At 39.2% G+C, this 27,377-nt stretch overlaps 1 protein-coding gene across 3 annotated transcripts in view; it reads right to left on the reverse strand.

The window, feature by feature from the left end:
• The window catches only part of LOC117411324 (RAC-gamma serine/threonine-protein kinase-like), a 234,899-nt gene that overhangs the window by 21,480 nt on the left and 186,042 nt on the right, over positions 1-27,377 (reverse strand). For all 3 annotated transcript variants that reach the window (XM_059025405.1, XM_059025404.1, XM_034018666.3), the window contains 3 exons: positions 27,017-27,148; positions 26,056-26,121; positions 23,150-23,218 (listed from right to left, as the gene is read on the reverse strand). In XM_059025405.1, the coding sequence (XP_058881388.1) occupies positions 23,150-23,218; positions 26,056-26,121; positions 27,017-27,148 (267 nt within the window). The remainder of the gene's footprint in view (positions 1-23,149; positions 23,219-26,055; positions 26,122-27,016; positions 27,149-27,377) is intronic.

Below are 27,377 nucleotides of genomic sequence, written 5' to 3' on the forward strand. Positions count from 1 at the left end.
CCAAAACAGCTCCAGATCAAAATCCCAGAAATGTCATCATGAAACTCCTGAAATATCAGGACAGGGAAAAGATCCTACGCCTAGCGAAAGAAAAGGGGAAGTTCTACATAAAAATGAACTGTGATGTCCGTCCCTGCTACATTATTTGAAACAACACATTCTGCAGCCAGCAGCGGGAACAGATCGATGTAATCATGCACACTGTTTGAAACTACAGGCGAGCTGTTGCATTGGACTGACAGTGTGCTAGAACGCACTCGGTATGTAAGATACGATTTTTGTTGGTTTGATAAATTTACTTTGCTATACTTTTTACCTCGTACTTAGTACAGTTTATTCGGGCCATAGTTATATCCTGCAGTATGCGATTTCAATCATTTGTGTCGAGACCCAAGTCCTGTTTTGATTTTTCTCTAATATTAAGGTGTTGGACGCAAATATTATTTTATTACAGGTTTGGTTCACAAACTCAATTTAAATGTTTATTTTAGGGATAAGCATGCTCAGTTAAGGAACTGAGTAAAAATAATAGGAATAGGGTTACCTACGCTGACTAAATGTTATGTTACTTTATAGTTAAAATCAGTGAAGTTATTTTGAAAAAAAAATAAAATAAAAAAAATGTGTGTGTATAATATATATATATATATATATATATATATATATATATATATATATATATATATATACACAGACACACACCGATGTGTGTGCATGGATGTATGGGTATGTAGGTGTGTATGTATGTATGCATATACAGACGTGCTCAAATTTGTTGGTACCCCTCCACAAAAAACGAAGAATGCACAATTTTCTCTGAAATAACTTGAAACTGACAAAAGTAAGTGGCATCCACCATTGTTTATTCCATATTTAATAGAAATCAGACTTTGCTTTTGATTTTTTATTCAACATAATATTGTAAATAAGAAAACAAATGAAAATGGCATGGACAAAAATGATGGGACCGCTAACCTAAAATTTTGTTGCACAACCTTTAGAGGCAATCACTGCAATCAGACATTTTCTGTAGCTCTCAATGAGACTTCTGCACCTGTTAACAGGTAGTTTGGCCCACTCTTCCTGAGCAAACTGCTCCAGCTGTCTCAGGTTTGATGGGTGCCTTCTCCAGACTGCAAGTTTCAGCTCTTTCCATAGATGTTCGATAGGATTCAGATCAGGACTCATAGAAGGCCACTTCAGAATAGTCCAATGTTTTGTTCTTATCCATTCTTGGGTGCTTTTAGCTGTGTGTTTTGGGTCATTATCCTGTTGGAAGACCCATGACCTGCGACTGAGACAGAGCTTTCTGACACTGGGCAGTACGTTTTGCTCCAGAATGCCTTGATAGTCTTGAGATTTCATTGTGCCCTGCACAGATTCAAGGCACCCTGTGCCAGGCGCAGCAAAGCAGCCCCAAAACATAACGGAGCCTCCTCCATGTTTCACTGTAGGTATGGTGTTCTTTTCTTTGAAAGCTTCATTTTTTCGTCTGTGAACATAGAGCTGATGTGACTTGCCAAAAAGCTCCAGTTTTGACTCATCTGTCCAAAGGACATTCTCCCAGAAGGATTGTGGCTTGTCAATATGCATTTTAGCAAATTCCAGTCTGGCTTTTTTATGTTTTTCTTTCAAAAGTGGAGTCCTCCTGGGTCTTCTTCCATGGAGCCCACTTTCGCTCAAAAAGCAACGGATGGTGCGATCAGAAACTGACGTACCTTCACCTTGGAGTTCAGCTTGTATCTCTTTGGCAGTTATCCTTGGTTCTTTTTCTACCATTCACACTATCCTTCTGTTCAATCTGGGGTCGATTTTCCTCTTGCGGCCGCGCCCAGGGAGGTTGGCTACAGTTCCATGGACCTTAAACTTCTTAATAATATTTGCAACTGTTGTTACAGGAACATCAAGCTGCTTGGAGATGGTCTTGTAGCCTTTACCTTTACCATGCTTGTCTATTATTTTCTTTCTGATCTCCTCAGACAACTCTCTCCTTTGCTTTCTCTGGTCCATATTCAGTGTGGTGCACACAATGATACCAAACAGCACAGTGACTACTTTTCTCCATTTAAATAGGCTGAATGACTGATTACAAGATTGGAGACATTAAAGAAACTAAATTAGTTTGAAATATCACTATAATCCAATTATTTATTATCTTTTCTAAGGGGTACCAACAAATGTGTCCAGGCCATTTTAGAATTTCTTTGTAGAATAAGCAATAATTCATCTCTTTTCACAGTTTCTTTGCTTTATTCTATGACATACCAAAGGCATGCAAGTATACATGATAAAATAGCTTTTAATTTCATCACTTTTCAGGAGGAATGAAGCATTATTTCAATGAGCTGTAAGGGTACCAACAAATTTGAGCACGTCTGTATATATATATATATATATATGTGTATGTGTATATGGGTATATATAATTTGTATGTACAGTATGTGGATATGTATTTGTGTTTGGGTGTATGTATACAGATAGGGGAAGGAAAAAAATACAAAAACAAAATACATTTCCCGGGACTAGACGGAAGTTCTTGCTCTAAGTTTACTTAGCTAGTTGAAGCTGTGAGCTGGCAGCCGCATAACTCAGTACAATATGGGTAAAGTGTGCTCTGCGTGTTACTGTTTTGCACTTGGAAGCTGGGGAGGGGAGGATAACATTTTTTTTTTTTTTTTAATTATTTTTTTATGAGAGATGTTCACTACCGAGCTACATTACTTTTACTCAGGAAACTTGGAGAGAGGCACTGGTATAATTATTTCCCTTGGGCTTCCATTGCTGGTCAGTATGTCTAATTAGGTAAATTGGGTTGCTTGGAATGTGGACTGAATAGCCCTGTGAAGAGGAAGAGGGTGCTTAAATAGCTTAAAAAAATAAAATCTGATATTGTGTTCTTGCAAGAAACACATCTTATTAATAGAGAACATGAGCAGCATCATAGAGAATGGGTGGGTCAGGTATATGCTTCCTCTTTTAATACAAAAGCCAGAGGGGTAGTGATATTATTTAATAAAAAATACCTTTTTGCATCACTAAATCACTTGTTGACCCTTTGGGTAGATACATTTTGATTCAGGGTACACTGTATTCAGAATCCTGGACACTGCTTAATGATTATGCCCCCAGTTTTGATGATCATGCATTTGTTCAAGACCTGTTTCTGAGAGTTTTGAATTGTGGGGGCTTGTTAATGGTAGAGGGAGATTTTAATTTTTTTTTAGATCCAATTCTAGATGGAACATCCACTACTTCTTCACCTATTACAAAGTCTGCCACATTGACACTGTCATTTTTTAAAAGATCTGAATTTAAAAGACATTTGGAGACATGTTCATCCCTGGGACAGAGACTATTCTTTCTACTCTGGCCCTCATGACACTCATACTGATATAGATTATTTTTTCCTATCAACATCATTAATGCATGGTGTAATGAATACACAATACCTTTCTAGGACCATTCTCCTTTAACTTTATCAATAACAACCTCTGACAGGGTGAGAGGGGCATATAAATGGAGACTTAACCCATCACTCCTGAAATTCCTGTACATGTATTAATTATTTCATTGAAACTAATTACCCTTCTTCCCCAAATAGTTGTATCCTCTGGGATGCACTTAAAGCCTACCTGAAGGGCCAGATTATTTCTTACACAACTGTACTTTTCATGATGACCAAACAAAGTTGGATTATTTTTTTTCCTACACAAAAATGCCCAAACTCTCAGGTGGATAATGATGCTTTGGAAGCACAGTTTACAGAAGCAGAAATTACTACAGCCATTAACTCTTTACAGTCCAATAAATATCCAGGAGAGGACGGCTTCCCTTCTGAATTTTATAAGTAATTTAAATCTATATTATTACCCCTGTTGGTGGATGTTCTCAACCTAGTGACTCAAACTATAGGTTTACCTGATACATGTTATATGGCTGTAATCACGGTAATCCTTAAAAAAAACAAAGACCCCCCCTGAAATGCAGATCGTATAGGCCAATTTCACTTCTTAACACAGATTACAAAGTCATTGCTAAATTACTTGCTAATAGATTAGGAAAATATCTCCATCAATTAGTAAACCAAGACCAGACTGGCTTTATAACTAATCGATCCTCAGTAAATAACATGAGAAGACTGTTTAACATAGTGCACTTAGCTAGCTCAAAAAAACTACCCAGTATGTTTCCCTGGATGAGGAAAAGGCATTTGACAGGGTTGAATGGCCATATTTATTTAAGGTACTTCAACAATTTAATTTTGGCCACACGTTTGTTAATTAGATCCATCTCCTGCTCTGTGCCTCTCTGCCACTTTATCCTTGACTTGTTTCGAAAGCTCCTTGGTCATCATGGTTGCTTTGTTGGATCACTATGTGAGTTGCAGCGTGAACGTCTTTATATACATTGCCGTGAAAAAGTATTTGCCCCATGTCTGATTTTCTGCATGTTTGCAAATTTTTCACATTGTATTTGGTCAGATTTTTTTGTGGGTTGTAGTAGTATATAGAGGGAGTCTGAGAGAAAAAATGACACCAAAGTTTGGTGCTTCTTTCATTTGTTTGGTGTGCAGGTAATCAAACATGCAATCTTCAGGTGTGAAAAAGTTATTGCTCCCCTAGTTAACTCAACCCAATTAAAGGGATAATTAGGGTCAGCTGTTTGAGTACTTTGGTTAACAACCAGGCCTGATTTGGGCCAGTCCTGCCCAATATAAATCTGACTAACTTTGGCCCTTACCATCAGAGTGAAGTTGTCAGCACACAGGTTCTAGAGGCACATCATGCCACGAACACAAGAAATTCCTGAAGACCTCCGGAAAAAAGTTGTTGATGTCTATCAGTCTGGAAAGGGTTACAAAGCCATTTCTAAGGCTCTGGGGCTCCACCGAACGACAGTCAGAGCCATATTGTCCAAATGGAGAAAGTTTGGGACAGTAGTGAATCTTCCCAGGAGTGGCCGTCCTGCCAAAATCTCTCCAAGAGCAAGGCGTAAAATTGTCCAGGAAGTCACAAAGAACCCTAGAACAACATCCAGGGATCTGCAGGCCTCTCTCGCCTCGGCTAAGGTCAGTGTTCATGACTCCACCATCAGAAAGACACTGGGCAAAAATGGGATTCATGGCAGAGTAGCAAGGCGGAAACCATTGCTCACTAAGAAGAACATGAATGCTTGTCTCAAGTTTGCCAAAAAGCACCTGGATGATCCTCAAGAGTTCTGGAACAATGTTCTATGGACAGATGAGTCAAAAGTGGAACTTTTTGGCCAACATGGGCCCTGTTATGTCTAGCGAAAACCAAACACTGCATTCCACAGTAAAAATCTCATACCAACGGTCAAGCATGGTGGTGGTAGTGTCATGGTTTGGGGATACTTTGCTGCATCAGGACCTGGACGCCTTGCCATCATTGAAGGAACCATGAATTCTGCTCTGTATCAGAGAATTCTACAGGAGAATGTCAGGCCATCCGTCCGTGAGCTGAAGCTGAAGCTCAGCTGGGTCATGCAGCAAGACAATGATCCGAAACACACAAGCAAGTCTACATCAGAATGGTTGAAGAACAAGAAATTTGGAATGGCCTAGTCAAAGTCCAGAACTCAACCCCATTGAGATGTTGTGGCAGGACCTGAAACAAGCAGTTAGTTCATGCTTGAAAACCCACAAATGTCACAGAGTTGAAGCAGTTCTGCATGGAGGAGTGGGCCAAAATTCCTCCACGGCGCTGTGAGAGACTAATCAATAACTACAGGAAGCGTTTGGTTGCAGTTATTGCTGCTAAAGGTTGCGTAACCAGTTAGAGTCTAAGGGGGCGATTACTTTTTCACATGGGGACATTGGGTGTTGCATAACTTTCTTTAATAAATAAATGAAATATGTATCAAATTTTTGTGTTATTTGTTCACTCAGGGTCCCTTTTATCTAATATTAGGTTTTGGTTGAAGATCTGATAACATTCAGTGTAAAAAATATGCAAAAATGCAGAAAATCAGACAGGGGGAAAATAATTTTCACAGCACTGTATATATATATATATATATATATATATATATATATATATATATATATATATATATATATACAGTGCCTTGCGAAAGTATTCGGCCCCCTTGAACTTTGCGACCTTTTGCCACATTTCAGGCTTCAAACATAAAGATATGAAACTGTAATTTTTTGTGAAGAATCAACAACAAGTGGGACACAATCATGAAGTGGAACGAAATTTATTGGATATTTCAAACTTTTTTAACAAATAAAAAACTGAAAAATTGGGCGTGCAAAATTATTCAGCCCCCTTAAGTTAATACTTTGTAGCGCCACCTTTTACTGCGATTACAGCTGTAAGTCGCTTGGGGTATGTCTCTATCAGTTTTGCACATCGAGAGACTGAAATTTTTGCCCATTCCTCCTTGCAAAACAGCTCGAGCTCAGTGAGGTTGGATGGAGAGCATTTGTGAACAGCAGTTTTCAGTTCTTTCCACAGATTCTCGATTGGATTCAGGTCTGGACTTTGACTTTGCCATTCTAACACCTGGATATGTTTATTTGTGAACCATTCCATTGTAGATTTTGCTTTATGTTTTGGATCATTGTCTTGTTGGAAGACAAATCTCCGTCCCAGTCTCAGGTCTTTTGCAGACTCCATCAGGTTTTCTTCCAGAATGGTCCTGTATTTGGCTCCATCCATCTTCCCATCAATTTTAACCATCTTCCCTGTCCCTGCTGAAGAAAAGCAGGCCCAAACCATGATGCTGCCACCACCATGTTTGACAGTGGGGATGGTGTGTTCAGGGTGATGAGCTGTGTTGCTTTTACGCCAAACATAACATTTTGCATTGTTGCCAAAAAGTTCGATTTTGGTTTCATCTGACCACCTTCTTCCACATGTTTGGTGTGTCTCCCAGGTGGCTTGTGGCAAACTGTAAACGACACTTTTTATGGATATCTTTAAGAAATGGCTTTCTTCTTGCCACTCTTCCATAAAGGCCAGATTTGTGCAGTATACGACTGATTGTTGTCCTATGGACAGAGTCTCCCACCTCAGCTGTAGATCTCTGCAGTTCATCCAGAGTGATCATGGGCCTCTTGGCTGCATCTCTGATCAGTCTTCTCCTTGTATGAGCTGAAAGTTTAGAGGGACGGCCAGGTCTTGGTAGATTTGCAGTGGTCTGATACTCCTTCCATTTCAATATTATCGCTTGCACAGTGCTCCTTGGGATGTTTAAAGCTTGGGAAATCTTTTTGTATCCAAATCCGGCTTTAAACTTCTCCACAACAGTATCTCGGACCTGCCTGGTGTGTTCCTTGTTCTTCATGATGCTCTCTGCGTTTTAAACGGACCTCTGAGACTATCACAGTGCAGGTGCATTTATACGGAGACTTGATTACACACAGGTGGATTCTATTTATCATCATTAGTCATTTAGGTCAACATTGGATCATTCAGAGATCCTCACTGAACTTCTGGAGAGAGTTTGCTGCACTGAAAGTAAAGGGGCTGAATAATTTTGCACGCCCAATTTTTCAGTTTTTTATTTGTTAAAAAAGTTTGAAATATCCAATAAATTTCATTCCACTTCATGATTGTGTCCCACTTGTTGTTGATTCTTCACAAAAAATTACAGTTTTATATCTTTATGTTTGAAGCCTGAAATGTGGCAAAAGGTCGCAAAGTTCAAGGGGGCCGAATACTTTCGCAAGGCACTGTATATATATATATATATATATATAAAATAAAAACCGCAGTGTACAAAATTGAAGGCATATGAAAGAAAAGGTTTTTAAAAAATGTACACAAAAAGTTTAAAAGATTAAAAAATCTTTTATTTTCAGGATATTTTGGGCAAAAGCCCTTCTTCAGCTGTTTAAAAAGAAAAGTAAATACAGTGCAGTAAACTTGTTGTTATTCTGAGCAACATTTGTTGCTCAGAATAAGCACTGATTGATCACACAGACTGTGATGTCTTCAGCAGTGTGATCATCACTTTTGAAGTGATGGGCTACTGGAAATGCGAATGCTTCTTCAGTGTTCTACAAACCGGTCTGCTAAACGCCTTTTTGTTTCCCCTTGCAGATAATACAGTAGACTACTCCTTTAGAGGTACATGTAAAATGTTCATAAATATTTTTTAAAAACCTTTTCTCATATATATATATATATATATATATATATATATATATATATATATATATATATATTTATATATATATATATATATGAATGAATCAGTGGTTGGAAATTCTGGCCTGTGATTGGTTAATACCTCATCATAGGAGTAAAAATAGATTGCCCTATTGCCCTAACATCCTTACACCACCGGGCAATAGTCTCTGTCGGTCATGTGATTGGTCCACATCACTGTCAGTCCCACCTCTTTTCAAAGGAATGTCTTTCATCTTCACTCCTCACAACAAGATAAAATGGCTGAATGAAAAAACTGCTGAATGGCAATTCTGTGACTTAACAGAAAATTAATTACAAAACATACTACAAAAGAAAGAAAAAACTTTGATAACTATATGAACTTCAAAAACATTTTATGTTATTTTATTTATGCTATTTAGTTAGAGAAAGGAGACAGCTGAGGAACCAATGGAGAAGAGCAGAACAAAGTCAGAAGGAGGGACTCAATCTCTTACAAAGGGTCATAAAAGATAAGCTTGCAACATTGCGCAGAGCTGAGCGCCTACGGAAACGCTACAAAAAGAAGGAGCGTGCGAGAGCTAACTTTTATAAAGACCCATTCAAATTTGTAAAGAAGTTATTCACCAGTGAGAAGAATGGCACACTAAAAGCATCTAAGGTTGAGCTGGAGAGATATTTGGAGGAAACACATACAGATTAAAAAAGGCAGGAGCCTATGTCAATTCCGTCAGACATCCCACCTATCAATCCACCAGAATACCAAATGGAGGACTGTGCACCTAAGTGGAAAGAAATAGAGCAAGCTGTGAAAAAAGCAAGGGCTTCATCATCTCCAGGGCCTAATGGAGTTCCGTACAGAGTGTACAAGAGTGCTTCAGGAGTTCTACGAATTCTGTGGAAATTGATGAAAGTGGCATGGGAAAAACAGGTTGTACCAAGAGCATGGCGCCGAGCAGGTGGAGTCTTTATACCTAAAGAAAAAGATTCCACAAGCATCAGTCAGTTTCGTCCCATTTCCCTATTAAACGTAGAAGGCAAGATTTTCTTCAGCATTATTGCTCAGAGATTGTCAGCTTACCTATTAAAGAACTGCTTCATTGACACTTCAATACAAAGCGGGCATTCCAGGTTTCCCAGGTTGCTTAGAACACATCAATGTGATCTGGCAACAAATTCAATCAGCTAAAAAGGAGAGGAAGGAGCTCCATGTGACATTCCTGGATTTGGCTAATGCATATGGTTCAGTGCCACATGAACTACTTTGGGCAGCATTTGATTTTTTCAGTGTACTGATGACAATAACAAATTTAGTGAAAGCCTATTTTGGAGATTTGCAATTCAGTTTTTCAACTTCAGAATTCAGCACTACATGGCAATGCCTAGAGGTTGGAATAATGGCAGGATGCACCATTTCTCCACTGGCTTTTACCATGGCAATGGAAGTAATCATCAGGGCATCAAAATGGGTAGTAGGAGGAGAGCACTTGGCTTCTGGAATGCGACTACCACCAATTCGAGCATACATGGATGACATGACAACCATGACTACAACAGTAGCCTGCACTAATCGATTATTGGGCAAATTAACCAATAACATTGAATGGGCACGAATGCAATTCAAGCCCACTAAATCAAGGACCATCTCTATAATTAAAGGCAAAGTAGTAGATAAAACATTCTTCATTAATGGTGAGGCAATACCAACAGTGTCTGAGAGCCAGTGAAGAGTCTTGGGAGATGGTATGACAGGGATCTAAAGGACACAGTTCGTGTGGGAGAAGTTAGACAACAAGCAGTGGAAGGGTTGAAGAGCATAGACAGCTGTGCTCTACCAGGTAAACTAAAACTCTGGTGCTTTCAGTTTGGTCTACTGCCGAGGTTGCTGTGGCCACTGACTGTGTACGAGGTTTCTTTGACAACAGTAGAGAAGCTGGAAGCTTTAATCAGTTCATACATCAGGAAATGGTTGGGAGTTCCACGCTGCCTCAGCAGAGTGGGACTTTATGGTAAAGGAATACTGCAGCTACCAGTCTCTGCTCTAACCGAGGAGTTTAAGTGCGCCAAGGTCAGACTGGAAATGACATTAGTAGAGTCACGCGATAAATGTGTAAGGGAGGCAGCACCTGTGTTGAAAACTGGAAGAAAGTGGGCGGCAAAGAAAGCTGTGGAAGATGCAAAGGCTGCCCTTCGAATTGGTGATATCATGGGGCAAGTTCAGCATGGAAGAGGGGGTCTTGGTTTCAGTTCAACTCCTCCTACATGGCACAAGGCGGCCCCAGCTCAAAGGAGGAAGCTGGTAGTCAACGAGGTGCAAAAGCAGGAGGAGAGGATGAGGTGTATAAAGGCCATTTCCCAGGCCAAACAGGGAGAATGGATGAGATGGGAGAGTGTGGAACAAAGCAAGATTGGCTGGCAAGACCTATGGTCAATGGAACAGAGCAGGATCAGTTTCCTCATCAGGTCAACATATGATGTTCTCCCATCACCACAGAACCTAAACCTCTGGGTAGGAGAGGATCCCTCATGTCCTTTGTGTTCATCACCTGCAACATTAAGGCACATTTTGACAGGATGTAAGGTGGCTCTTAGCCAAGGACGGTTTACTTGGCGCCATGACCAGGTGCTGCGATGTTTGGCCTTAGCATTGGAAGACAAGCGTAACATGACCAATAAGTTGCCACCTGTTCCATCAAAACATTACACGCAAAAGACAACATTCCTCCGCCCAGGAGAGCAACCACCAAGAAAAGGTGTTAAAACCAGTCCTCGCCCAGGACAACTGGAAGCTGCTAGAGACTGGAATATGCTGGCAGATGTTGGTCAACGGCTTATTTTTCCACCTGAGATTGCCACCACTAACCTTCGACCAGATATTGTCTTGTGGTCTGGATCAGCACGCCTTGTTCACCTGGTAGAGTTAACAGTGCCATGGGAGGATGCTGTAGATGAGGCGTATGAGAGGAAGAAACTGTGGTATGCTCAACTAGCCACTGAAGCGGAACAGCGAGGATGGAGAGTTAGGAAGTGGGTTGTCGAGGATTTGTGGCACACTCTACAACCCGGTTTCTCAGAGACGTCGGATTCAGTGGCCAAGAGTTGCGTCGCACAGTGAAGAACTTATCTGAAGCAGCAGAGAGGAGCAGCAACTGGCTGTGGTTGAGACGGAAAGATTCTGGCTGGGGACAGGTCAGTAAGCTGGGCTGAGCTGAGTGGGGGACGGAGGGGGGTGATGCTGGGACGCCAGAATCACCGTCGAGCCCTCTTGAGGTGTCGTGGGCTAGTCGACGAAACACTGAGGATGGAAGGTGCCCACTTGAAAACCCCAGAGATGTACCCTACTTAGCTCAATCCAGACGGTTGTCATGCTGATGCGCTGGGGAGGCCGCACTTTGGTTGATCCCCGGAGCCAGCATCGCAGCCATTGTGTGTGCTGATGCGCCAGGGAGGCAAAATAAGCTGATCCCTGGAGCCAGCATTACACTTCAGCCATTAACATATGGAAGGAAACGTAAATGGATGGAGACACATATGGATCACATTAGTTTACTGTAAAGCTACGTCTTAGTTGGTGCTTATCTTGGCGAGAGCCGAGTTCAAATCAGCATGAAGTTTTAACATCTACTCTCGTGTAATGGAAATCATGTACTTATGCGGTATCAGTTATATTTAAACAAAATACTGTAAAGCCATAAATATTTGTGACCAAAACATGTGGCGAATCACACCCATAAAACCTATCTTGCTCCAAAAATGTTGGCGACCTGTTGCACTGGTAGTCATATATTACTTCATTAGCAGCACTACAGCACTAAGATATTCGTGTCAAAAATGTTTTTTTTTCATATGTGAAAAACACATAATAAAAGGCTTGCAAACATTTATGGCTTTACAGTATATAAAGTCACATTTACTCTCCAACCTTGCCTCTCATTATTTTGACTGACTCATATATTAAATATGTACTGCAGACTCAAGTCATAGTGGAAAAATAAAATGCCCCTTGGGAAGACTATTACCTCCAGGGTGCAATATAGCCCCGTCATTAACAACAGTCTTCCCTCGGGTCAATAATTTTCCACTATAGCCCTCCTTCTCCAGTCCATATTTACTATATATATATATATATATATATATATATATATATATATATATATATACATACATATACATAGAGAGAGAGAGAGAGAGAGAGAGAGAGAGAGAGAGAGAGAGAGATAATAGATGGGCTTCAGTGAGTTACAGGAAAATAATTTCATCTAGGGGTTCTGTGATGTGATAAATTACGAGACCGAAGGTCGAGTAATTTATAAACTGTCACAAAAACCCAAGATGGAATTGTTTTCCTGTAACTCACTGAAGAGGCTCATCTATTATTTATTATAATACATGGATACCCTTGTGATGCTAATATTAAAGACAAGGTTCAGCAGTACATTTCGTTTTTTTTAAATGTAGTGTTTCAGTGCTGTACAGACGTTCTATGTCATTATCCGTTTCTCTGAGATACAAATGTACCAGCTTTACATAATTAGTGGGACTTGCGAAGCAAGAGTCCCCACTTTAAATCTTCGACATACTTTTTCTTCTTCTTCATCTTATTCTTTGGCATGCTACTCCTCTTACACCGTTTAAGCTAGAAACGCCGTTCAAACTTTAAAACTTGTAGACCGGTCTGGAATAGTGTGCTTGTATACAACTTTTTGATATATATTTATACTTTTTAAACTATTAAGCTTTTTGTCCTTTTTTGTCCATCTTCATTCACTTTAATGGGACTTTTTTCAACATTCTAAAACTCCCCATTGTTTAAAAACTCCCAGACTTCCAACATTCTATTAACTGTAAACTATGTAACTTTTGACACAAATCAGCTACTTTGACCACTTTCTCAACAAGTAAGACAAAAAGTTAGTGCATATGGAATCTTCCTCTACTTCTTTGCTATTCAAATATGAAATCAAAACAGAAATAACTTTTACCAATCAAGAGGTACACCTGTTTTAGTAACCGCACCAACTAAATTTTCTAACTTTTTATAAACAACTGAAATTTTGACCACTTTCCCTAAAGCAAGCCCCACAACTTTATTTGTAAAGTTACCATCTAGTTTTTGTTAACGTATTCTCATTTTGTTGATCATTAATGAACATTTCTGTCGAGTGATTGAAAACAAGACATTTTGTGTTTGAATTGAAAGTGATGGTCTCAAGGAGTCGAATGGGTCAAAGTTCAAGTATATTTTCCTCTAGAGGAAGTACCACTTTTTGATGTCACTACTGTGGTATTATGCCTTTTTTTAGAATGTAGACATATTGAAATTTATCTCAATAAACATGACTGACGAGATTTATGTAAATGTTTACCTTTTGGGAAACCGAAGTGTACATGAGATATGACAAAGTGACTGTCGACCATGCAGATATAAAAACTCTGTGCAGAATGTGCCCATCTCCAGATTGATTGATTAATGTATTGCTAATCTGGAGATGGTCACCTGTATAAAAACCAGCAGCTGGTTGGGGTGGGGTTGTACAGAGAGGAGGTACGTGAGAGAGCAGGGAAGAATTCAAATGAAGTAAAAAGAAAAGTAAACAAATGCTACGCGTGCTGGAAAGCGCCAGCACGGTACTTGTTGGTGTCAGTTTTGTGTTGAAGATTTGTTTTTGTTTGACCATTTATTTTGCTCTGTGAGAAGTGTTTTTTGTGAAAGTGTTTTATTTTTTTATTTTTGTTTAAATAAATATGTGCACACCAGCGCTTTTCACCAGCAAGTACCTGTGTGCATCTGTGTGTCAGCTTCCTGGTCTGGGGACATCATCATTCAGCCATCCTTTCACAAGCCTAAACAATCATTGTGATAAGTTGAAATATAAAATTACGCAATACTGGCCTGTACCGGCTCTATAGTCCAGATCACGGCTTCTATCAAAGTGAAAAATAACGTCCACAAACTTGAACTTGAAGCTCATCTATAAACTTCAGGTACATTCAATCAGTATTCCAATTCCAATTCCAAAAGAAGATAGTGACAGATAAGTTGAAAAAGGCTTGCAGATAGAATAATCTAGCCAGAAAAAATAAATCAAAATCATTTTTTTTGTATTTATATTTTGTATTATTTGTGCATTAACATCCGTTAGGTAAACTGTTCCCCCACTACTACCACTAATATAATGAAAATTGACTCGAGTTTGTTTCAAGGACTCGGAGTCCACACTCGGACTCGACTACAAGTCTGAGATATATATATATATATATATATATATATATAGATGCACAAAATCACAGAAAATGTAAACAAAAATACAGCTCAAAAGAATCATAAGTTTTCAGTATGAAACGTGACACACTGTCAAAATGAAAACATTACAAACTTAGTATCGGGTATGACCTCCCTGAGCATTAACACAATCTTGGCATCATTGACACATAGACCTGATCAGCCTCTGGATAGACTGCTGTGGGATGTTTTGCCACTCTTCCTGTGCAGCTGTTGCCAGCTGGTGAAGGTTGGTTGGTTGAGGTTGTCTCCTGTGGATGGCACTGGCGATTTGGTCCGACAGATGATCTATTGGACTCAGGTCAGGAGAAAAAGCTGGCCAGCATTGTCCTGCTGGAAAATCAACACTTCCGGATTAGCTTGCAGGAACAGAAAAACTGCTGCCTCAAGGACTTTGTCAATGTATCGCTGAGCAGTAAGGTTGCTCTCAATCTGCACCAAAAGCGTTCTTGTGTTAAAGGAGGTTTCTCCCCACATCATCACACTTCCACCGCTCCACCAGTTGGCTTGAACAACGCAACAATTAGTATAACGCTCACAACAACGTCTCCACACATGTTGTCTTCCGTCAGGTCTGTCAAGGGCAGAATGGCATTCATCGGTGAATAAAACACTCCACTACTCTCTCTGCCGCCACCTCAGATGTTCTCTGGCCCACAGAAGACAGCGATTTCGTATCTCAGCTGCCACAGAGCCGGTTTCCTGGTTTCTCTGGACTAGTCTGCTGATTGTTGTTGAACATGTTACCCATGAATGGCCTCCGAGCATGCAAATCATTTTCATGCAGACTGCGAGCTACAGTCATTCTGTTGATACGCAGGTTATTTCTTCCTGGAATTTCTCATCCTGTAGCCACTGCAGTCTGAAAACGATTACGCAGATGGATCAGTCGGATGTGATGGTCCTGGGCAGGTGTGGTGACCCTCTGCCTTCCAGGACGTGGCTTGTCCCTCACAGAGCCGGTTTCCTGGTTTCTCTGGACTAGTCTGCTGATTGTTGAAGCAGAACATCTCTGGGCAACTACTCTCACAGACAGGCCACCTTCAATCATGCAGATAGCAACTAGGCGATCTTCATTACTCAAGCGGGGCATGGTCGTATCATTCACTGTTCTTGCGTTAATTAAAATCATGTATTTTCGAATGGTTATATATACAGATTCTTAATTAACTCATTTTGGAAATTTTAACTCAACTTATATACCAAACACTGAGCACCTGGTGTTTTTTATGAAATCACATGACTTGAGCTCAGTATTTTGTTATCCCAAGGAATAATACTACTCAAACAATCAACAAACCTATCTGCTCACTATTTAAAATGCAAATAACATTATGTATGTGCCCAATGAGCTATTGATGTAATACTTAGACTGATTTATTTTCATTGTATACTGTATATATTATATATACATACACACACACAGTATATATACAAATATCTAGATATTTTCTTCTTGTGAGAGATGTACAACATTTAACTGACACACTAATACTTAGACAAAAAACATTTGTTTATTTGTTTTACTGAAATTATGATACAAGAGATTAATTTAGTTGTATATTAAACCAGATGTGAAGTTTCTCAGATAAAGTTTTAAGAAAGGTTACAAATGAGAGGAGGTCATTCGGCTTATTGATCCCAGAATCTCATCAAGCAGCTTCTTGCAGGATCCCAGGGTGTCAGCTTCAACAACATTCTCTGTGTAAAAAAGTTCCTCCTATGTTCTGTGCCCCATTATCTAATCTCCATTTGTGACCATTTGGTATAGTTATCTTTCTACAACCTTGAACCTGTGTTAATTTCCGCAAGGATATTACAGCAGCCGCAACAGTGAAGCCTGGGACTGCTCTGCTGTAGAAGTACTGATCAGAACTGCTCAGAGGGTGGCAGCCCTCCCTTTAACAAGTTATCTTCTGCCAGCAGATTTATGATTATATGAGTAAATCGAAATTAGAGGTTCCCACTAGCAGACAAGTGGGAAAATAAACAGTTAACTTGACAAAAGTCAACCAGATGTACTAAAAATACCATTCTTTATAAAACCCTGCTGGCTGTATGTACAGTAAATCCAAATTAAATGGAATGAACAGTCCTTGATGTAATGACCTATATTGGGAACAGCATTTTCTATAAGACGTATACAATGCCTACTGTATAGGAAAAATGTTGCTTCTGATTAGACCTATTCTGCTACCTACTATGTGTGCCAAAATATAAAATATTTCAAACCACTAATGCACTCAGACAGATTTGTATCAAAGCTTAATTAGGGGGTGTTTCAATTAGTTTATGATGTTGAATTATTCATTCTACTGATTAGTAAATATGAATAATTGATTGATTATCTGTTCAAAGGGGTATTTGACAGAGGTTTACTGTATGTAGTACACATCTCCAACACTTACATTTTCCTGTTTTAAAAAGAGGTACATACAGAAACCATGGGATGAAACCTTCCTTTTCCAATGTATACAGTTAAAAAAAAAGAAAAAACGACTGACACCCAAGAAGGACTAATGTTTTCTTCATGCTACTTTACATTTCAGCTAAAATGTTTAAGAATAAATCATCTTTTTTACATTTACCTTTACAGTCTGTATCTGCAGGATAGTTAGATTTTTAATACAAATACTGCAATCACCTCGCATTTTAACGATGTGCATTTTAACAAAAAATACACAGCAATAAGATATAGCTGTACAAAGATAAGATCCAATCCCATATTGCTTCTGTATCAATGGTTTTCTATTTTTATTTCAAGACAGTAATAAAAGAAAAAAAAGAAGATGAAAAAGTGTTTATTATCATAACCCTGGTTCCCTGAAATAGAAATGTAACTATTACTGAATGGGTATTTACCTCCTAAAAGACCCGCATCCTGAAAATTGTATACCAAAGCTGCTCACAGGGAACCAGGGTTATGATAATAACCTAACGTTCCCTTTCAAGTATGAAATGTAACCATTAGCGAATGGGTGAGTATACCCAAGCTGTCACAAGGGCATGATTGCAGAACGACCGGAATGCTACAAGGTTAAGCCGGGAGGCTGCTCTGTATGTTATCATTTGGAAGTAGAGAATGCCTGCATCTCACTTACCCACTTTGTGGAGGTGATAGCAAGCAAGAAAGCCACTTTAAATGCAGCTCAAATGGAGGCTACATGAGTGCATTAAGCACCACGTTTAGCCTCCAGCGAGGAACAATGTCCTCCATAGGCAGCCGAAGCTGCCGAGCCCCTTACAAAAATTGCCCTGCCAGGAAGTGAGCTCCTGGGGAGACAGAGTCAATCTTAATGTGGCAAGCTGAAATAGCTGCCAGATAGACGTTTAATGTGGAGGGGGATATCCCCTCGGCAAATAGGTCCTGCAAAAACTGCAGTATTACTGCCATGGGACAAGTTGTGGGGTCAAACCCACGAGGCACACACCACATCTGAAAGATGCCCCACTTGTACCCATTCTGGGAACGTGTAGACACTGTTCTGGTATTTTGCAGGGTGTCAATAACCCTGTTGGACAGACCCAGATGGCTCAAATGCAACCGTTCAGAGGCCATATGCCATAAGGTCCCCCGTGCATGACTGAGCAGGTCGCGGCGCTTGGGCAGTCTCCACAGTCTGTACGGACAAGCACATGTCTGCCTGGATGTGGAGACCCTGTCAAGGTGGGTTCTTGCACACCCTGGCTGTTCCACACAGTGCCCCAGCCCAGGCTGGACGCACCCACGGTGACGACCTCCCTTCTTGTGACACTGCCCAGGGCTACACCTAGGCATAGATGGGCCGGCTGCTTCCACCAAGAGAGTGCCAGCGTGAACCTGGAGTCGAAGCACACTCCGAGACAGGAGGCTACCTGAGAAAGTGTGGCTGTCTCTTCGCATGATTCACCGTAAAGTCCAACTGTTGAAGGTGGTTGGTGACAAGTTCCGTGTGGGCCTCTGCCTGTGCTGGAGACTGCGCACAAATTAACCAGTCATCCAGATAATCGGCTCTGGCAGCAGGTGCTGTGCCGGTCTTTGGGGCTGCTGGGGACTAGGGCACTACTGCTTTAAGTACCACTGGTGATCACTTGGAAAGCAGGTGAACCAGCTCCTCGGTAGATTCCCGCACGTGGTGAGAGTGCTGCAGCATCTCGTCCACCACGGGACCAAACGTATGCCCTGGAGCGATCAGAGCATCCAAAAGCAGTGCTTTATCCCACGTCGGGCATGTGAGCCTGGTAAAGACAAATTTGCCTACATGCAGCTACCAGTGCAGCCAGATTTCTACCTATAGCCTGTCCGTTGAGCCTGGACACAAGGAGCAGGTTCTTGTTAACCAGGCGCAGCTCATCCAGCTGTTGTGGAGAGGGCCTGTGGTTCTCAGAAAGTGTCCACAGCACAGCAAATGCGACTGGATGCTACTGTAGTTCCGTAGCCGTGTGGTGTTCGCTCTTTTGAGGATCACCTCAGAAACCCAGCACTGCTTGTTAGGGCACGCAGTGTCCTTCGATAGGAGTGTCAAATTAGGTGTCTGGACCAAGGCAGCAATGGAAGCCTCAACTGGCGGAAAATGTGCCATGCCCAGCTTCTCCGCATCATACACTCTATATAGGGCGTCCATTGAATGGGAAACCGCAGGAGCTGTTGCCGGATGGTCCCAGGAAGACCGATTTCATATAAAAAATCTGGATGAACTGGGGTGGGGGGGTATGGGAGCGGCGGTAGGCTCATGGTCAAAAATGGATTGCCTAGTGGCCCTGTTGATTACCGGTATGAGCTCTGCCGACAGGGAGAACTCCACTTCAGGGGACGTGTCGTCGGACTCCATGTTCTCAGACAGGAACGCCAGCTCCTGTTCGCCCACCTCCTCAGAGGTGCCGATGAACTGCATGTCATCCTGTGGCCAATCTGCGCTTGCAGCCCCCCAGGTGCGTCGTCTGCTCTCCCTTGGTGCAGAGCCATGGGCCGAGGATGCAGCCACCTCTCTAAGAGAGGGTGACGGTGAAAACCACTGAGCAGGAGTAAGGGATGCAGAATGCTCCTAAGAGCTGTGGGATAATCGGGGTAAAGCGTGTGCTTGGAGAAAGGGGCACAAAATTCGCTTAAGTTGTGATTATATTACCATGGCCTCCTTGGCGTGCTCTGGCCCCAGGCAGGAAGAGCACCTGCCGTGCTTGTCCTCCATAGGCACACTGGCCTTGCATGTCTCACAGGGATAGAACCCGGGCATGATGCAAAGAGCAAGCAATGCAATGTACAGTATAGGGTTGTACAGCTGTTGCCTCAATCTGCTTATATATATATATATCCACCGGGCGGGTCAAGACCCGAGCTGGACCGATTCGGTACCGGGCTGGTGACTTAACAGCGGGTCTGTACTGGTTTAGGACCAGTTGAGTACTGGTTTGGAACCTGGTTTGCACCAGGCCTGTTCAGTACCGGTTCGGTGGCTTTGACACCGTTCAGAAACCGGGTCGGTACCGTGTTGGTCCAGGGAAGGTACCGGGTCGGTACCGAGTCAGTTCATTACTGGTTGGTGACTTTAGCACCGGGTCGGTACCAGTTTGGTGACTTTAGCACCGGGTCGGTACAGGGACGGTATCGGGTCGGTACTGGTACTGGTTCAGTAACCTCGGTCCCGGTTTGTTACCGGGTCGGAAGCAAAAGCAGGTCGGTGACCTCGGTACTGTTCGGTACGGGTTCACGTACAGGGATGCCCATTTGTAAAAGCCACTGGCCAAACCACTCAGTCAGTACCTACCAACTGACATGAGACTGAGGGAACCCTGTTTGGACTAACAGCCTTCGCAATGGTGATGCTAAAAAGCTCTCACCAAAACAACATCAAGATAAGTGTTTGTAATTGCAAGCAACAACAAAGCGAAGCTTTGGTATACAGTTTTCAGGATTCGGGTCTTTAGGAGGTAAATACCTATGCAGTAATGGTTACATTTCGTGCTTAAAGGGAACAAGACTTTATTGTCCATTAACCCTATGCTGCCTACAGGGAATGACCATATTCGGTCATAAATATGAACACTTTCTGTTTAAACGCTTGTAGTTTTGGAACCTTAAATCATTAAAACCCAGTACACCTACAGAAAGGCATTAAGTAGATCTTTCCATTGATGTAATTTATTTTGTTGTGGGGTGATTTTTTTTTTTTTATATGAGCTACACCTCCCAAAAAATTATCGAAATATGAAAAATAATACATAATATTTTTAAAAATTGTCAATTTCAACCTCTTTCCAAGTGTTATATAAAAAAAACGTATATTGTAGCTGCACAATTTTCCACGGATTTCAAATCTGAAAATCAGAATTTTAATATCTTGTAAAGTTGCAGAAATAGATAAGGTTTTATAATGCATAGTATTTTACAAAAAGTCAACTTCCGAAATGGCAAATGTAAAATATTAATACATCATTTAAAAAAATTGCCAAATTTCAACCTCTTTCCAAGTTTTATAGAAAAAAAAATTAGAGTATATTGTAGCTTCACAATTTGTCAAGGAATTCAAATCTGAAATCAGAATTGAAATATCTTGTACAGTTGCAGAGCTAGATAAGGTTTTGCAATGCATAGTATTTTACAAAAATCAACCTCTGAAATGGCAAAGGCAGACTAGGGTTAAAACTTGGCAAAAAGTGAGACTGGAAACACTATTGCCCTGTTTGAGATACAATTATATTTCAGTATAAAAATAAAGAAACAACACACAAGTTATTAAGTAAAATGTTGTTTTTTTTTTATTTGAAAAAAAAAAAGTATATTACAAATGAAACTTTGAAATTAAGAATTTTATTTGGGAGGGAGGGAGACAAAAAAAAACAACCTTCCATATTGTGCTGTATTTATTTATCTTCAAAACTAACTACCCTGCAGTTGAAGTGCTGGGCTGGGGCGCCTCCAGATCACTCTCCTCCTGCAGCAGCTCTTCATCAAGGAGGTCAGCCTCCATGGCGTCCGTGCCCTCGATCTCCTCCTCAGTCAGGGCCCTCCTCCTCTTCAGTGACTGAACCAGATGCTAGAGCTGATTGTCTCCATCCATTTTCTGGCTTACACACACCGACATAAAACATTAAAATAAATACCAATTAATACTACTACTACTACTACTACTACTACTACCAATAATAATAATAATAATAATAATATTCACATAAAAAAGTAAACTAATAATAATGACTCTTCATACACACACAAAGTAAAAGTAAACTAATAATAAAATACATGGCTAAATAATAATAGTGACTACAGTTAAATAATGTTTTCTGTTCTTTACACACAGTAAACTAATAATAAAATACATGGCTAAATAATAATAATAACTACAGCTAAATGTCTTTGTTCTTTACATAGGCTACATACACAATGTAAAAATAAAAACTAAACCAATAATAAAAAAAAACAACGCGATTTATTCCTCATTCTTTTACACATCGAATAAAAAAATAAGTTAAAAAAATAATAGATGCATACCTAAATAATAATGACTACAGATAAATAATGAATCAACTAGAAAAAGTAATAGCTAACACAGACGTACACAAACGCCTAACTTTGCATCACATGCGATAGACCTATTAGTTTTGCCTTCTCTCCTGAGCAGAAACAAGTTAAAAAAAAATGGAAAAACAAGTCTAAAATAAAAACGTATGTGAAACCAACTATATGAAAGATGTTTTAAAAAAACAAACAAAAAAAAAAAAAAACGTGATGTTGTTACAGTAGTTACTCTTGTCTACAGCAGTCATAAAGTTAGCCCTGCCCAGCAAGCAAGCGTGCACACAAAAGACACAGCGAGAAAAAAAAAAAAACACACTGCAGATGTACTCAGCACAAAAAAACCGAATATAAAGTTGAAAAACAACAACTACTACAATATGACTAATTAGCCCAAGTACTTACCGTTTAGATGATATGTAGATTAGCACTCTTGGGATTGTAAAACCGGAGATACAGAACTTCGAATCTGCTGTGCACTCAGTCACAATGGAGCCGGCAGAGACTCATCCTTGTAATCAAAATATTACATGTCCCGCCCACCCTAGCCCTAAACCAATGGTATCAAGACAAGCCCCGTAGTCATGGCTATAACCCACACTTTAAAAAAACAAAATTGCTGGTTGGACAGCTGAGATATGACGTGTTTTGTCATCGTAACAAAAGTTACGAAATTACAGCGCGTCGGCAGCTAAGGGTTAAAAGAGAAATATGTTTGTAAAATTTCTGAACAGTGTTTAATTGGATTTGAATGTATTTTTGAGAGAGAATAGGTAGTGTAAATTTGATGCTGTCGTTTCATTGAAATAATTTGATGGAAACAAAAACAAGAGCAAAGTGTTTTACAGCTTTAAACACTTCCTATCATGTTATTTTTTTTAAATAATATATACGGTTTATCTTTTACACTTTCAAAATACACTTTGTTACATATAAGAGAGGGCAACATCGGTTCCATGCTCTATGTGTGTATGTTAATATATATATAAAATGCTTCTCTCTTGCATGTCCTCAATGCCTAGTGTACCTAGATGCTACATAAACACTTAATTAGAAAACTTCAGGCACTTGACATTCATTCCCCAGATATTTCACTGTTTAAATCTATCTCTTATTAGGCTCAATATGTTAGACTTAACTTTTAAACCCCCTGTCACTTGAAATATAATGATAATTAACCCATCTGTTTTTAAAACAATACAAAGTAAGACGAACAGCACTGGTATGACTTACCTCGCCTCCATTGACATACTCCATCACGAAGCACAACCGATCCTTAGTTTGGAAAGAATACTTCAAAGACTAAAAAAGGAAATAATAATACATACAAACAATATTAATTGCATTACATAATTATACAGTAATACAAAATCTCTAGATACACTTTATATTACCATGGCTGTAATTACCAAAAGTCAAACCACAGTGTGACAATCTGATACTCTCAATTACGTTAACAAAAATGCTCCAGTCTCTTGTCACAATTGAATAAGTGGTTCCTTGGCTTACAAAAATGTGAGTGTGGCATACTTACCTGCAATATACAGAGGGGCAGCAGTGTGGAGTAGTGGTTATGGCTCAGAGGGTCATGGGTTCAATCCCCGGTGGGTGACACTACCCTTGAGCAAGGTACTTTACCTAGATTGCTCCAGTAAAAACCCAACTGTATAAATGGGTAATTGTATGTAAAAAAGAATGTGATATCTTGTAATAGTTGTAAGTTACCCTGGATAAGGGCGTCTGCTAATAAATAAATAATAGTATATTATTATGTATGTCATGCCTTTGGTCCAAGAAAATCACTGTCGACTTGTGAACAAAGGCGTAAATAAAATGCGTAACACATATGACTCCTTACTTGTAACATAAATCCCAACAGGAAAATGAAGACAATAAACCTCGAGTTAAAAAGCACATTAACTTATAGGCCAAGGATGCAATCTGCATGCAATATGAAACAGTGGGACCAGCTGGCTGCCTCAGGGTAAGACATAAGTCCTGAAGTTTGTGTTTTCAAAACTGGTACAACTTACTGCTGGGTGTGAACATGACTATACTTGTATTCTTCTAGAAACAAAGATAAATTTTTGTATTAATAATATAGTGTATCCTAAGGATAAGACCAGAATCTTGTTAACAGTGGGTCACTCATATTATGTGGTTTAATTTCAGGTGAGATAGATTTTCTCTTTTGCAAAGTGGGATATTGGTTGCAATAACATTGTAAAGAGAATATTCTTTAAATTATATAAAAAAAAGAAAAAAACACAACAAAAAAAGCCTTTGCACATTTTCTTTTCTCTTGACATGTACAGTAGCTTGGATGTACATCTTACTTTTTGCAGTTAAATCAATTTATTCAAGTCTACTTTTTGTCTGTATATTGCATTAAAGTTTAGATTTTTTAACTTTATCATGTATTTTTCCCAGCACAGACCTCAATCGAAAAGGACTGCATTGAATTATTAATATTAAACACAACATGTTATAAAAACAGGCTATTTTTCTGGTCTGGGTGGCACTCCTAACACACATTTTTACTACCTATAGCATAACCACAGTTACATGTTCCTACTGCAGATAGACAACTGGAGTTTAAAACGCACCTTTAGGACAGGAAGTGATTATGTACCAGAAAGCAGCAGCAATTTGAACTGCAGCTGGTTTTGACAAAAAGCCTTTTCTTATCACTCCTTTAACATAAACTGTTTGTTTACTTTCGAGCACTAAAGAAGTGTTTTAGCACCTTTAACTATGCTTTGCAATTGTTTTACTAAAACAGGTATGTGTGTTTAGTATTACTCAACTACGGTGGCCCTGAAGTGCAAAACACAAGCAAATAAAAAAAATACAGACAAACAAAAAAATGTGTACCAGCAATTAAAAAAAAAAAGCTTACCTGCAATTAAAAAAACGCCTGCATCTTAAAATTTGTGTACAAACACAAAAAAACGCCTGCATCTTAAAATTTGTGTACAAACACAAAAAAACGCTTACATCTTAAAATTTGTGTACAAACACAAAAAAACGCTTACATCTTAAAATGTGCGTACAAACTCAAAAAAACGCGTACATCTTAAAATGTGTGTACAAACTCAAAAAAACGCGTACATCTTAAAAAAACAGCACCAAACAAATCAAATCCTATAACGGAAATGACATAAACAAGTGGGCAGGTCTCTCTCTCTCTCTCTCTCTCTCTCTCTCTCCATTTTTTTCTTTCTATAAAAATATAGAATCATGTATTTTTTTTTTTTTTAAATATTAGTACCGTGGTAAAGGTGGGACCGAACAATGGAGCATAAGATGTACGCGTTTTTTTGAGTTTGTAAGCACATTTTAAGATGTACGCGTTTTTTGTGTTTGTACACAAATTTTAAGATGTAATGTAAGCGTTTTTTTTGTGTTTGTACACAAATTTTAAGATGTAAGCGGTTTTTTGTGTTTGTACACACATTTTAAGATGTACGCGTTTTTTTGAGTTTGTACACACATTTTAAGATGTAAGCGGTTTTTTGTGTTTGTACACACATTTTAAGATGTAAGCGGTTTTTTGTGTTTGTACACACATTTTAAGATGTAAGCGGTTTTTTGTGTTTGTACACACATTTTAAGATGTAAGCGTTTTTTTGTGTTTGTACACACATTTTAAGATGTAAGCGTTTTTTTGTGTTTGTACACACATTTTAAGATGTTAGCGTTTTTTTGTGTTTGTACACACATTTTAAGATGTTAGCGGTTTTTTGTGTTTGTACACACATTTTAAGATGTTAGCGGTTTTTTGTGTTTGTACACACATTTTACGATGCAGGTTTCGTTTTTGTATTTGCAGTCGTTTTTTTAATTGCAGGTAAGCTTTTTTTTTAATTGCAGGTACACATTTTTTTGTCTGTCTGTATTTTTTTATTTGCTTGTGTTCTGCACTTCAGGGCCACCGTACTCAACAGCATCTGGAGTGCCATTGTTTTATCAGTGGTGACTTTTAAAACAGACGTAGAGTAGTGTTTGGGCTGTGAATGTATAGCAGTTTTAGTTCACTAAATTCTAATTAGTCTCTTGGATTACCATATACATACAATCTATAACAGTACTGTTTTTTGTTTTAACATTTCAAGGAATTTTCTTAGGAAGATACTCACAGTTAAAAATGGGTGCCTAGTGTTTTTTAGTACTCTGCTCTCTGTAAGTGTATGAGCCACTTCATCCTAATGGAGAGACCATGCAGAAATAGGACACAATTAGTTAGTCTGTACAGCTTAATCATGTATTTATTATTATCACCACACCATAATCTAAAACTGAAAACACAAGCTAAGTTTTAATGCTGAAGATAAACTGTATTTTTTCTGAAATAATCAGTTAAGAAAACAGAATCATGGTATTATTTTGTTCCATTATCTATCACTTGATATAGCAAATAGTTGCTGCTTTCAGAAAAATTGTAAAAATGGCATGATAGCAAATCCCAGGTGCAGGGTACAATCAGACAACATGGGAAGTGAAAGAAGGCACATTTGGCCCGCCAGACTAAAACTAACATAGCCACCATGTTAAACCCGAAAGAAAGGAAGTGCTCCATTTGGGCAACTTACTATTTTTTTTTTTTTTTTTTTAGAAAGTCAACATATTGTGGAACTACAGTACTGCATGTGCACTACCATCCACAAGAATTGAGACATATGAATCAATCTAGAATTGGAGGTGGGACAATTAAATGTACATTTATTGCCCATTTTAGATACTAAATAGCTCTCTAACTGATGTAGTACTCCCTCTTCAAAAATAGTTAAAACATTGTAATAAGCAAGACATATAATCACACTGGATCTTGTACCATTATTGGCAGTCACCCTGAAGAAACACAATTTTTTTGCTTCATAAAATATATTATTAAAAGAGGGGATACCAAATGTCCCATCCCTTGTGATTCGCCATTCCTATAAAATGGGTTACATTTAATGCTCTTGTAAGAAAGCTTTCCCATTAAAAATAATTTGCAGGTATACCAAGATATTTAGTAAGCAGTTTACTGTGAGTGGGATGAAATGGGCTACAAAAGACCCAGTTATACATTTACATATTTTAACCAGCAATACCTACCTTTGCAATAATTACTTCTTTCTTCAGAATCTTCATTGCATAATATTTACCACTTGCCTTCTCCCTGACAAGAATGACTTTACCGAAAGTGCCTTTTCCCAGTAATTTTAAGTAGTCAAAGTCATTCATGGTCTGATGAAAGCAAAAAATAAATAAGTGTCAATACTAGGAAAAAGTTGACTACAATCCATGACCTACATTTATTTGGAGAAAAAATACTTGTGATTTCCCTTGCAAAGTTTAATCACATTTCGATGTGCATCTTTGAATTCACAGCCTATGAATGACTTGTAAAAGCTGGAAACCATTACTTTGATAACCTCAAAACACATGCTATGGAATGCGTGTACCAAGTATTGTT

The sequence above is a fragment of the Acipenser ruthenus genome, chromosome 6 (assembly GCF_902713425.1).
Source record: "Acipenser ruthenus chromosome 6, fAciRut3.2 maternal haplotype, whole genome shotgun sequence".
NCBI classification, from domain to species: Eukaryota; Metazoa; Chordata; class Actinopteri; order Acipenseriformes; family Acipenseridae; genus Acipenser; species Acipenser ruthenus.